This window comes from Mercenaria mercenaria, chromosome 18 (assembly GCF_021730395.1).
Source record: "Mercenaria mercenaria strain notata chromosome 18, MADL_Memer_1, whole genome shotgun sequence".
Classification (NCBI taxonomy): Eukaryota; Metazoa; Mollusca; class Bivalvia; order Venerida; family Veneridae; genus Mercenaria; species Mercenaria mercenaria.
Window position 1 is genome coordinate 22,125,313 of NC_069378.1, and position 14,646 is coordinate 22,139,958.

Genomic DNA, 14,646 nt, shown 5'->3' on the forward strand with positions numbered 1-14,646 from the left:
AAATAGGAATTCCAAAAAATAAGGTATGTTCTAGTTACTCTTGATTTTGTCGCATTAAAAGTATCTTTCAAAATTATTCTCAAGTACCTACATACAACTCATTCTGTTTTACTGGCGAAAATGATCATGATTTCTAAAATACGTCTAAGCTGTAAACAACTTGTCAAAGAATGACACGATCTTTCACCTGAACGTGCATAGCTGTCATAAGGTAACTCACAGAGTTCTTATACTGTTACCGCCAACAGTTGAAAGTTGAATAATAATATTATCATTAATCAAGCGATTTCATATTGGCCTAGTTATTTGTCCTCGGGCAGTCGTATTGGCCCGAGGCCGTAGGCCTCGGGCCAATACGACTACCCTTGGACAAATAACAAGGCCAATATGAAATTGCTTGATTAATAACATTATAATATGGTTATAAATAAAAAGAATCAAAGTATAGAATATTTTTTTAAACCTAACTTTTACCCTCATATTTCTATATTTCCGCGGGCCGCCATTAATATAGCGTTTAAGATTATATTAACCCAAAATGGCGGATAGGTAACACGGAATAATAAGGCAGGCATCAAAAATCGCTATTTTAATAAAGTGAAATAAGAAGTTTACAACATCATTTATGCATATCCTAACATATTTTTGATGTCTCTTAAATACTTCCGTAATCCTAGCCTATCCTCATAGGGTTGTCTAGGAATACGGAACTTCCGTAATCCTAGAACCGGAGGCTAGGATTACGGTACCGTAATCGTAGCCACTGCCTTATTTTTATAGCTCTGTCTTTATGAAAAGAAAGAAAAATTTTCCCAAATAACTTTAATATTTGTATTATTATGACATATTAATACTAAACAATAGGATAATTATTGATTTTTTATGTGTCTTGGGGGGTTGTGGGGTGTCTTGGGGTGAAAAGACCTTCCAAAGACATTCTAATGTTCCGTGTTCTACTTATTTACGAGCAGCATACCTATTATCATGGATGACAGCTCGATTTTCCGCCTCCTCTACCGACCTGGACATTGTTTATAGCAAAGAATAGCCGGTGCCAATGCAAAGAAACCGATGATATAGCAGATTTCGCCGAGTCCGCCGATATGGATATGCACCATGTATTTATAATATATACCCTTGAATAGTCTATAAAACCATACTGAAACAAAATCCATCACGGCCGCCATATGCAAATACAAAACAATCACAAAATATGCCCGTCACTGAACCTGGCCTAATTCAAGGGCCATAATTTATTTATTTATTTATTTTGTTGGGTTTAACGTCGCACCGACACAATTTTAGGTCATATGGCGACTTTCCAGCTTTAATGGTGGAGGAAGACCCCAGGTGCAAGGGCCATAATCAAAGAGTGCCTATGGTGATTTGGCCGTTTATCGAACTTGGCTGAGATATTATGCCCACAAACATTGTCACCAAGTTTGGTGAAGATCGGATGAAAACTGTTGGACTTAGAGAGCGACCAAGGCTAAATTCTCAGTGTTTTCGAGTAATTCAGGGGCCCTAATCCAAGAGTGCCTGGGGTGATTTGGCTGGTTATCGAATTTGACCAAGATATTATGCCCACAAACATTATCACCAAGTTGGTGAAGATCGGATGAAAACTGTTCGACTTAGAGCGCGGACAATGCTAAAATTGCAGATTTCGAGTAATTCAAGGGCCATAACCCAAGTGCCTGGGGCGATTTTGCTGGTTATCGAACTTGGCTGAAATACTATGCCCACAAACATTGTCAGAAAGTTTGGTGAGATCGGATGAAAACTGTTCGAGCGCGAACATGTTTTTGGACGGCGACCACCCGCCACGGGTGTTCACATAATGCACCCTGTTCTTTCAGAGACGGGCGTATACTTGAAAAGTATGGCCAGCACTAGGAATCAATTTATGGAATCATTACTAATATTTATTATATTATTGTTTCCCTTCCCTGTCAAAGCGATACCATAAATGATTGTTTCCCTTCCCTGCCAAAGTGATACCATAAATGATTGTTTCCCTTCCCTGCCAAAGTGATACCATAAATAATTGTTTCCCTTCCCTGCCAAAGTGATACCATAAATGCTCGTTTCCCTTCTCTGCCAAAGTGATACCATAAATGATTGTTTTCCTTCCATGCCAAAGTGATACTGTTAATGACTATTTACCTTTCCAGCAGTAGTGATTCTATGAATGACTCCCTCTCCTACAATAGTGATACCGTAAATGACTGGCAGCCAAAGTGATACCATAACTGTACTATTTCCCCTTCCCACAAAAGTGATACAGTAATTGACTGTAACATTTCCTTCTGCTGCCAAAGTGATACCGTAAATAACTGTATTGTTTCCCTGCCCTGCCAAAGTGATACCGCTAATGATTGTTTCCCTTCCTGCAAAAATGATACTGTAAATGACTGTACTATTTCCCTGCCAAAGTGATACCGTTAATGATTGTTTCCCCTCCTGCAAAAGTGATACTGTAAATGACTGTACTATTTCCCTGTCAAAGTGATACCATTAATGATTGTTTCTCTTTCTGCAAAAGTGATACTATAAATGACTGTACTATTTCCCTGCCAAAGTGATACCATTAATGATTGTTTCCCTTTCTGCGAAAATAATACTGTAAATGACTGTACTGTTTCCCTTCCCTGCCAGAGTGATACCGTTAATGGTTGTTTCCCTTCCTGCAAAAATAATACTGCCAAAGTGACAAAGCAACTAATCTGTTTCCATAGTGTTTCCAGGCAAAGTTATACACTAAATGATAGTTTCCTTCAAATGCATTCTTTTCCTGTAAAAGCATGGCAAGAAATTCCAGAAGCTTTACAGCCTGTTCATTCACAAACAATGGATCACTTTATTTGTCATTAGGTTACTTTTGAATGTTCAGTCAGATGGTATGCAACTATTACAGTGTGTTCTGGAAAATATGCGTGTAGAAATGGATGAAAAAGAAACAAGCTACATTGTGACATTAGTTTTATTATCACATATTCCCTAAATCCTTTATACATGTAATATGATACAATAATAGTCATGACAAAAATATATATGGAAAATTAACGACATTTATGATAGACTACATATTCATGCCGATGGAATTACTCTGCATGTGTGTCATCTAGAATATTTCTTGATGAAAATAACTAAACTTTAAAATGTATGTGCTCCGACTTTAAAGTATTTGTCCAGTTCATCACATACTAGGAATATTCTGTAATATTAAACAGTTCCTGTTCCAAATACATCAAATCTAAATCACCCAAAATTTTTTTTCAAAACATTATATTTTGAAAACATGCTGCAGCTCACAACTCCACATATTTTTTCTATACACAAGCCTTAATGTTTTGAATAATACCGTCATAAATAAGATTGCTATAGTGTATATCATATTAATTCTTAGTATAATTTTGTATCTTTTTCATATTTTGAGACAATCGTATAATGTAGAACTTTCTTTCCATTTCAATGTCTTTTCTGTTCAAACGAACAGATATCCTGTATAATGTATATTTTCCTTGAGTATACAACATGTATTTATATATATGAAAATATATAAAAATCAATGAATTTATAAAAACAGAAATATTTATAAATCAATATATTAATGAATTTCATTTCATTATTTATCCATATTTTATAATATATAATACAAATGGAAATTATAAATGCACATATATCATTAGTATAGTAGGTTTACGTGTAACTCTAAACTATTTTGGTGAAAATCAGTAAATTTTACATATGCTGCTAAAAAAAATTGATTCTCTACAGCAATTACATTAAATCTGTTTTGTTCTTAAATTTCAAACTCCCTTTAAAAATTGGTAAAATAAAAGACATTCTCATGTACATCTAAAGAATAATTCACAGCTTGATTAAAAGTGTGCAGAACAGAACTTTTTTGTTACCACAGCCAGAACATTTCCTTATGTCAATACAGTTATCTACTTTTTAAACCGACTGGACAATTTGTACAATAATAAAGTAACAGCTTTCAACTCTGGTTAAGTTTTAATACAAAAGGACATAATGTCTACCATACAGTACAAGTTTACATATGATTAATAATATATGAGCCGCGCCATGGGAAAACCAACATAGTGGCTTTGTGACCAGCATGGATCCAGACCAGCCTGCGCATCCACGAAGTCTTGTCAGGATCCATGCTGTTCGCTAACAGTTTCTCTAATTGCAATAGACTTTGACAGCGTACAGCATGGATCCTGACCAGACTGCGCGGATGCACAGGCTGGTCTGGATACATGCTGGTCACAAAGCCACTATGTTGGTTTTCTCATGGTGCGGCTCATATAGACATATAAGGTCAAATAATCCAAACTGCACTTGCAAATTATTTCACTAATCAAGTGCATATAATGCCTAAGATAGCACTGTTTCAAACATCACACTTTTCTGCTTTACCTTCTACCAACCTCAGTGAATAAAGGTGAGAACAGATTTTCAAAACTGATGTTTCTATATTTAGCATGTTACTATTACACCAAAAGATGAACTTCTTTACAGGACTAAATTTTTGCAACAGGTCACGCATGTTAAAGTTTTCTAATACTGTCGTGCATTTGGATAAAATAATATTTGCAATAAATAATTCAACATTAATTCCTTTTTAAGAAAATAAATACACTAACCTAGGAACATCTTTAATTAAAAAAAAAATCACAACCAAAAGTTCTTTTACAGAGACCATTGTGCTTACTGTACTAAAATCAAGGACTTTTCAAGGATCGGTATGACATTTAAAAGGAGAACTTTTACATATTCCTTGACCAAATATTTAAGCAAACAGACAGCCATCTGCATTGTAAAGACCACTGCTTTATTGTATAAACTCACTTGTTAACTACATTGTAAAAGCCACTGCCATACTGTATAAAATTCTCTTCTTAACTATGTAACAAACACATACTATTTACTGGCACTATCACTACTTTAGACACAGTTTTAGTTTTGAATAAAAACTCAACATTTCACATATAAAATGAGCCGTGCCATAAGAAAACCAACATAGTGGCTTTGCGACCAGCATGGATCCAGACCAGCCTGGGCATCCGCGCAGTCTAGTCAGGATCCATGCTGTTCACTTTCAAAACCTATTGCAATTAGAGAAATCATTAGCTAACAGCATAGATCCTGACCAGACTGCACGGATGCGCAGGTTGGTCTGGATCCATGCTGGTCGCAAAGCCACTATGTTGATTTTCTCGTGGCACGGCTCAAACACCTCACAGCATCTAACAGCCACTTTAAAATTCTACACAAAAAAATTTACATTTACTTGTATGTACACTCATGTGTACATATTTTCATGTGCAAGTGTGTGCATATATAGTGTACACACATATGCACATATTTCCCTGCTGGGAGCCTCCACATATTATATTCAGGATTTCTAATGTATTACAAACTTTCTTGTAACACTGCCTGAATTGGTCAATTCAATCTTCCTTTATTATCAACTACCATCACTAGTTAACCTAAATAAAACAAATCTCTGTTCCCTGTTATCACCTCCACTTTTCTCAACTATAAGCTGCATTCCTGACAAGCTAGATATTAAAAATAGTCCCCTTGACCATTACCAACCCTACTTCTCATTAATGTAAAACTACACTACACGTTATCCGTAGAAAAGTAGCTCCCACAAAATAAATAAATTCAGGCTGTTCTTATCATTAACACTACTTAACACAATTCAATACCATTTAATAGTGTATACTGTATTTCGATGTTTCGATATTTCCCACGTGTAGGTCATTTGCAAAGTAATGTTTTGAAAAAAAATAATATGAATATATGTGAATAAATGATATCGGCTATAAATAATACTTTTTATTATTTATCAATACATATGAACTACTACACCATTAAATTTTACAAATATTTTTTATATACAATTTAAAACGCAACAATGACATCACAGAGGTGAAAATATACAAATTCCCTCTTGACAAAGTACCGAGTTGCAGAACTCAGTTTTACACAAAGATTATTAGTTATCATACATGACTATGTACAATCGAAACAAACAAATGACCTACTAAGGAACGAAATTTTTAACTCTTACATAACATTTTTTCCTTATTTAGCAAGTGATCACTTACTTTCACAAACCATTTTAATCATCTTCTTCAATTTTTACAGGAATTATACAAAGACATGTCACTTTTTCCTACCCTCTATCATATCATACATCAACTACCCCTGATTTTCTGAAATGGACTCTCCTTTCTTTTGTTATTGAATGTTCTACTATTTATTAAATGCATATACCTTATCTGTTAACAAATCCTTACAGCAACCACTACTACATATAGCAGCCAATGAACTGATCTTGATGATAATAACATATACAGTAATTGTGTTAACTACCTTTTTGCTTAAATACTTGGCCCATAAAACTTTATAAAAAAAAAAAAAAAAAAAAAAAAAAAAAATCAAATTGCTGTAAATAATACGGATCAACCAGACCAATCAACATATCTCAGATACAGTGTAAAGTTAGAACTAATAGAAAAATCTGTATAACTGCCATTTACAGGCTATACCTATTTACAACGGCTATAGAAAATCTCACTAAACTACTGCAAATTTAATTGGCACATGTGTTTAACAATTAATAAATCTCGAGTTAAAACTAATGTCAATCTTTAGGTTTATACATACAATTAGGAAATTCTCTAGTAAAACCATTGCAAGGAAGTGTTCAATTATTTCATATACATTTAAAAAACAAGAATCAGTTTATACATATTTATACTCTCTGTTTAGTTACAATGAAACTGGAAACATCAATATTTTTCCATATTTACATCTTGATTTTCATACTGTGGGCATGATGTCATTCTAATGAGTGTAGTTGTGTTCATTTTTTTTTATTCACATCAGTTTTTTAAATTTTATGCTGGCTATTCAACAAATTCGGATTTATAACAATTCTATAATATTAACATGTGTAGATACCTATGTAATAAAAAAATTAATAGCACAATCCATACTTAAAAGTCCTATATCAAATCTGGTATAACTTACATACTCTTATATAAAGTTCCACCGTTCTATATTTGATAGCACCAACAAAATCTAACAATATCAATAAAGGAATGAGCTATGTGATCAAAACTCACAAAAAAAGTTTTTCACTGTAATCTGCAGAAAAAGTTCTTTAGTTTTTTTTATAGGTAATCTATATATATAAAAAAATTCCATGCATTAAACTTATGTATATATTTAAAAACACAGATGTATTAACCTCAATTTTGCCTGGTTTTGATACTAGGTTGCATTTTCTTCATTTGGTGTGACAATAAACCTATGTCAAGGCAAGATGTGTATAAAATGCATATATGAAATGCCAAGGAAAGGCACAACTTACTATTTGCATATCAGATTTTCAGCTTTTGAAAAAAATTAAACAGTTAGCCTAACAGAAAATCGACAGCTACTTAACAACTGACTTTAGATTATGTAGGCAGCACAGCAATCAGTGTTGTCTTCAAAATGTGACTTTTGACAGAACATAAATTACACCCCTGTCCTTGGACCTCCAACAAGAAATGTCCCATATTCTATAAGTGTTATAACATGCCATGATTTTGCAATAAACTGCTACAAATAGATTATATATGTTAATTCTGTCTGATTTTTGTTTCAAAAGTTAAAAATCTATGAATTATTTTAACATTTTTTTATACAAAAATAAAAATATGCAATTAACATATGATTCATACAGTTTTAGCTTTTTTGATTTAATGCTTTTGTGCAGTATGTCAATATGAAACAACGAACAAACAATTTTTCATTTTTCAAACAAACTTATATAACTCTATTCAAACGAAGTAAAAAGAATTATTTCATTTTTTTTGAAGATATTTTATCCAAAAGAAAAAAAAATATACCCCCTGCCCCCTCTAAAAAAAACTCCAAAACACAAGTTTAAAATTGGTCCAACCTGTTGTGCACACAAATTGTTTATATGTGTTAATTGCATGTGCACTTGAAAGTACCATATTCAACTATACATATCAATTATCCCAATTTAGCTACTGCCAATTGGAAAATATTTTTTCATGTAAAAGGTTTAAGTACACATATGCAAAATATTCCATTAACTAATATCAGGTACAATAGCACCTAAAACACAGCATAAAGGTGTGTAGATACCAAACATGTAACCTGCGTAAAATTCTGCTAATTTCATCAGTCAAATGTGTCCTCTAAAAGGAAGTTTTATAATCACATGACCCGACACTGGAACTTTGCTCCAACATTTAAGAAGCACTTGCTGGCACAATAGAAAAATTCAATGTCAAGCATTTGTATAAAAATGTCTATAATTATGTATTTTTCTTATTTCATTTTTGTGCAAAAAAACCCTAATAAATCAATAGCAATTAATAAATGAATGCATACATGAACAATTCCCTTGTTCATTTTATATATATCACATATTTTTTTTTTCATAAATTTTATTTCCTAATTCGAAAATGTTAAACATCCTCTCATTTCTTCTTAGATAATTTCTTTTGTTCCTTTTCTCGCTGCTTTTGTTCTTTTTCCATTTGTTTTCTTTCTCTCTCCATCTGTTTACGTTCCTTTTCTAGCACTAATTTCAGCTCTTTAACTTTCTTTTTCAAATAGTCCCTGTCTTTTACATTTGATATGCCTAGAGCCTGTAACAAAAATAACTTCTAAGATACATGTACTGAAAAGTAATTTTGATATAAGAGAGACTCTTCAAGGTACCCTTTAATAAAACAAGAGCTGTCACAATTCATGTAAATGTACCAAACTTTCACATACATAACTATACTTCACAAATGCTAACTACTGCAGTGTACAAAAAATAAAACCTATATCTTTGTAACGTTCTTTCCTTCATGGGCAGACAATCATTAAAAAATGAAAGATTCTTTCAACATGGCACTTTGCTTTTTGGGTTTAATGCCATTTTCCAACAACATTTCAGTTATTTAACGGCAGGCAGTTTACCTAACTAGTGTTCCTAAGCTGGCAGGCTTTCTAACGGCAAACCTGCTTCTCAGACTGGTATCCAGTCTCAAGTTTTACAACCTGGGAACTCGATTTCCTTTAAAGTATTCCACAGTATGCAATCTATAAGACCAGAACGTACCTTTTGAAAAAGAATTAAATAGCAGATAGATCCTTTAGTAAAATTTTAATTTAACAAATGAAAATATGAAAATACATATACCTTTAATTTATTAGAATCCATGGCTATGAGTTGAGGTCCAGTCACCGACTTTTCGGTAAACAATGGAGCATATCTTTCCATCTCTATACCAATCAACCAATGTCGAACATTCTCATTGTTCCACTCTGTTATCTGACCGGAACTAAACTGGTTTAATGTATGGTGACCTGGTTGTGAAGGATGGTCCTAAAACAGAAAATACAAGTTTGTTTTTCTTTTCATGTCTGTAATTTAAGTTTTTTTATATCTGCAAACTTTCTTCCATACAAATGTGTTGTTTTTTCTGGGACGGGGTAGGGTTGCATGTGTTGAAGATAGTGTAGGATAGTGAAGACAGGATTTCTTTAAAATCTTGCTCCAAATGAAACAACATTTTAGTTGCAAGTACTTGTAGTATAAGACTTAGCATGTCTTACTTCTGTACTACAGACAGACAGCTTCATGTATTATTAATTTTTTTTTTTTTTTTTTTATTTAATGTCACACCGACACATGATAGGTCATATGGCGACTTTCCAGCTTTAATGGTGGAGGAAGACCCCAGGTGCCCCTCCGTGCATTATTTCATCACGAGCGGGCACCTGGGTAGAACCACTGACCTTCCGTAAGCCAGCTGGATGGCTTTATTAAATTTCATTCTTACTGTTCGGGTGTTCAAACTAACTGTTAGGATTCATATGGAAACTAAAATTGGCAGAGATATTTATTTTACTTCATTTACTTCAAACATTGACAAGAAACTGGTTAAAAACAATACAACTTAAGAGCACTACAATGTGGAGTAATATATGCCCGAAGGTATGACCTTTGACCCCTAAGTGTGACCTTGATGTGAGCCATCCAGAACATGAGCTCTGCATGACGTCTTGATGAAGTGAATATTTGTGTCAAGTTTCTTCAAAATCCTTCAAGGGGTTCAAGAGTTACAGAGTGGACACACAATTGCTAATGCACAAAAAGACAGATGTGTAAAAAGTCTTATCTAACTTTTAAGTAATAGAATAAGGTACCTCATTGGCAGGTGTTCCTGAGAAACTGTATGATGTCTGCTCCATTTCTCCTACCATATATCCTGAAGATGCATCACTTACGGTACTAGCACCTGAAATATTCATTATTCAATTAACAATATCTCAATATAATATAGTACGTTACTTCCAACTTGTATAGCAGTCCTAGCATTGAACCTTGATATAATCAAATTTACCATGTGACATCTCTTCTATTGATCTTCAAATTTATACTAGTTTAAAATTTCCACTGTTCTTTTATTACATATAATTCTAGTATAATACTTCTTTTATCAGACTTCCACTTTATATATATGGACTTGAAATGTTTCCTGTTTAAAAGAAAAATATATAGCAGTATTTTGCTCCTGGCAACAACTCCTTTGATATAATATATTTTAACTTTGTAGTAGATTCCACGGCCGCCATGAATAGAATCAAAGTCTGGAAATGCAAAACTGATGTACTGCAATGTGGTGTCATTTTCTCAGTGTAAACCGAGATGTTCAGTAACTTTTGATATATACTGAGCAAAACTAACTAAGAGTCAGGTATAAAACAGAGAGAAAACTACAGCGCTCGCTAGAGGTGACTTAAACACCCCCAGACGCCACTTTGATAAAGGGAAGGGGATCAGACCTACTGACATATCATATTAATGAGATAAATAATTTATCCTAGTTTATGAAAACTGAAAATTCTTTCTGCAGGTTAGAAGATACAGAGCAGACATGAAGTAAAGCTATCTGACCTTTGACCTCATGAGACCTTGACCTTGGACCTAATGACTCATGCTTTGCACTCTGCAAAAAGTCTTGATGAGGTAAACTATTGACATAAATGCTGTGAAAATCTTTCCAGCTGTTACGAAGATATGAAGTGCCTCAAAATACAATTTTCTGAAAATTCAAGTTTGACCTTAACCTTATATTTAATGACCTGGGTCTTTTTTCATGTTTATCTTCAAATATTAAGATAATGAAAAATCATTTTTGTGAAGAATTTTGAAAATCTAATCATAAGTCTGCCTCTGGAAAGGAATTATGGTAAACAAAATCATCAGTGCATATGAGCTCATTATATTCCCTCTATACTTTGTATGTTGAGTTACCATACTTCGGAGAGGTTTTTTTTCCCATACTGTTATCAAATTCAGTATCATTATGACACTGTTTTATATGTACACTATAAATGACATGTAAAACTGTATTTCGTAGATTTTCTCAACATTTTGCTCAACTTTTGTTGTTGAGTATAACATAAAGAAACTGCTGACTAAGTAAACTGAAACATTTAAGACGGCTTTTGTTTGTAAATAACTATCGACCACACCCTTCACTATAACTAAAGGCACTATTAAAGCTAGTGTCTCATGTAGTAGTATTCTGACTTAGAGGTATATACACCCATATTCCTTGGTAACACTTCTACTTTAAGTATGGTTGTCATAAAATCTAATTCTATGCAGTTATCTCAAGCTAAACCTTAACACCTATAAATGCCTGTCAGTCATTTGTATCCTGTCTTTCTTCTTGTGGTCTGACATTAAACTATCTGAGCCATGCCATGAGAAAATCAACATAGTGGGTTTGCGACCAGCATGGATCCAGACCAGCCTGCACATCCGCGCAGTCTGGTCAGGATCCATGCTGTTCGCTAACAGTTTCTCCAATTCCAATAGGCTTTGAAAGCGAATAGTATGGATCCTGACCAGACTGCGCGGATGCGCAGGCTGGTCTGGATCCATGCTGGTCGCAAACCCACTATGTTGGTTTTCTCATGGCACGGCTCAATTCTTGTTTTCAAGTTATTCCTGTAAGCTTTAAACTATCTTGTTTTCAACTTATTTTAATAGCCTTACAACTATTCTAATTATTCCTGTAGACATAAAGGCTGGGGTCGAGGCATTTTGAAAGGTGTGCGAGTCAAGGCATTTTGAAAGACATAAAGGCTGGGGTATAGGTATTTTGAAAGGCATGAAAGCTATGGTAAAGGTATTTTGAAAAACAAAGTCTTGGGTAAAGACATTTTTGAAAGATAAAATAGCTAGGGTAGAGATAAGGTGAAGGACATAATGGCTAGGGTAGACATATAAAGGCTGGAACAGAGGTATCTTGAAAGACATAAAGGCTAGAACAGAGGGATTTTGAAAAACATAAAAGATGGGGGGTTGAACCCATGCCCTCCTGCACTCTAACTGAAGGCTCTTTATCTAGGCATGTGAAAGCAAAGCTGCTGTAGCACTATGGTATATTACATGTGTGCAACCATTTTGTTATATCCTCGGTAAAGTACCGTATCTATTGACTAAGTTATGTATATGTTTTCTTTCTAACTGCATTCTTGGGACTATTTGTGCACTATGGCCCAAGGGTAAAAAGGCACATTGTTGTATACATTGGAAGACTTAAAAGTGCAAATACCTTTTGGTTCTTGTTCTTTAAATGAAAAAGTAAAAAAAAAGTTTATGAAATAATGAAATATATGTTTTAAGTTTACACAATGTATAAATTTCTTATCCTATTTGCAATGACTGTATTAACTAAGCAACTTATATAACCAGAACAAGTAAAGATTTTTTCAAATAAGTGTAAGATTAGCTATACTTAGTAATAAGTCATTGAAGTTTGACACTGAATTAAGAGCCAAGTCAGGGAGTTTAGTAACATTTTGATCAATTCTGTTCACAAGTTTCTAAACCGCATGTATACTGAGGTTCAGAAATACTTTAAATATTGTAACATCATGACATTGTATGTTAGTGTTACTAACCAAACTACTAAAATACTAGTTCATAGACATGCAATTCATGCTGTTATTCATAACAAGTGAGATTGTGTTGGTTTTTTTTATTGTTTTTTTTTTACAGTCTTATGTTCAAGTTATAATGGTAGCGAAAGACTATAGGAGCACCTCCTGCCATTATTTCAGGTAAGGGCAAACACCCGAGTAAAACACCGACCTTCCCTGAACCAGATGAATGGCTTCTTCACATGAAAGAATTCTATTTCAAACCTATGGAAATAAAAGGCTAGTGGACTAAAGGCAGACCATATCCCCACCACAGAGACCTCAGTAGTTTTGTTTTTCATATTTTACACTTATGCCTAGAGAGTAATGAATGAGTCATAGATCTGTTTGATTCTAGAAAAAGATAAATTACACACTGGAGTATGAATAAACCATTCAGTTTAAATAGTGTATCACTCCAGTGAAGAATGAACCTACAGCCTTATAAAATGCCTATGGATGAGGGTGGATAGAATGCTTAAGGTAGTTTTGAGTTTTCAGTCAAAGGAAAAGTTAGTATTTCCGGATATATTGCACAGTCTTAAGTTTAAAACTTTAATATAAATTCACCAGATAGGAGCGATAAGACATCTGAAATAGTTAATAATATTCTTGAAAGAAAACTTTAGTAACTTAATTAATGAGCATATATACTCCCTAGCCAAAGTGGCAAAAAGAGTATTCAAAATAGAAAATTGAAGGAAAAGTTGGTATAAATGTGAAGCAGTGTGCACTTCAAAATATCAGCTTACCATCAAAGTCAAGTCCTGTATCAATTTTCTTTTTCGAAATAAGGGTTATTCCCCCTTCACCTGCTAGGGTGGGATCATCTGAACCAATGGAGCGCTGCGAAACAAGCATAACTCCACCCCCTTTATCTCTGTCACTCCCACCAAATTTGAAAGGCAGTTTGGGTAAAATCCCTGTAGCGTATAAAGGTTGTTAGTTCAACAGGTTAGTAACAACTACAACAACAACAACAACATTCATATAAGCATAAAATAGGAGCAGTGCAACAGTGTAACTTATTCAAATAGCCTATCACGTTTATCTGCTTAATCTTAACCCTGCTGAATTTTTAAAATGGGCTGGTCCACCATTCAATTTGGAAAGTGCCAATTATTATTCAAAGGTCACAGTTTTCACTGAAAATTTCCTGACTGAATATCAAACAGTGCAGACCAAGATAAGACTGCACAGAGGTGCAGGGTAATCTTGGTCTGCACTGGTCGCATTTAAGGCAGAATAAGCTAAAGGCTAAATAAATTCAAGCAATTTTGATTTGTTTTTTTAATTTTCTTTATGCAATTTTGATTTTTTACAAAATGAATGTGTTAATACCTTTTATCTAACCTGTAAAAAAATGCTGCACTGCTCTATTTTCTACATCATGTTTTCAACCATCAGAACTAGATGTTTCTTGTATTTTCATGCCACTATGATTTTCAAAAAATATCTACATTCATCTTTTACTGAAAATAACTAATTTTACATTATTCTTAAAGGAACTCCTTTCTAAAGTGCTAGTCCTACATGTAAACATTTTTCATTTTGATTCTCTTCTTTTTTGTTAAAGGGACATGCCTTTTGACATAACATCACAAA

General features: G+C 33.7%; 1 protein-coding gene across 2 annotated transcripts; it reads right to left on the reverse strand.

The window, feature by feature from the left end:
• Positions 1 to 2,967: 2,967 nt before the first annotated feature.
• On the reverse strand, positions 2,968 to 14,345 carry LOC128550834 (sterile alpha motif domain-containing protein 14-like). Of its 2 annotated transcripts, XM_053530671.1 has the most exons (5): positions 13,794 to 14,345; positions 12,675 to 12,689; positions 10,252 to 10,343; positions 9,242 to 9,427; positions 2,968 to 8,699 (listed from the first exon to the last, which is right to left on the reverse strand). In XM_053530671.1, the coding sequence occupies exons 1-5, from the start codon at positions 13,900 to 13,902 to the stop codon at positions 8,529 to 8,531; spliced, it is 573 nt and encodes a 190-aa protein (XP_053386646.1). In that variant the 5' UTR covers positions 13,903 to 14,345; the 3' UTR covers positions 2,968 to 8,528. The 2 variants fall into 2 exon arrangements, with proteins under 2 accessions (XP_053386646.1, XP_053386647.1); XM_053530672.1 differs by lacking the exon at positions 12,675 to 12,689 and having other exon boundaries at positions 13,794 to 14,258.
• Between the last annotated feature and the right edge of the window lie 301 nt (positions 14,346 to 14,646).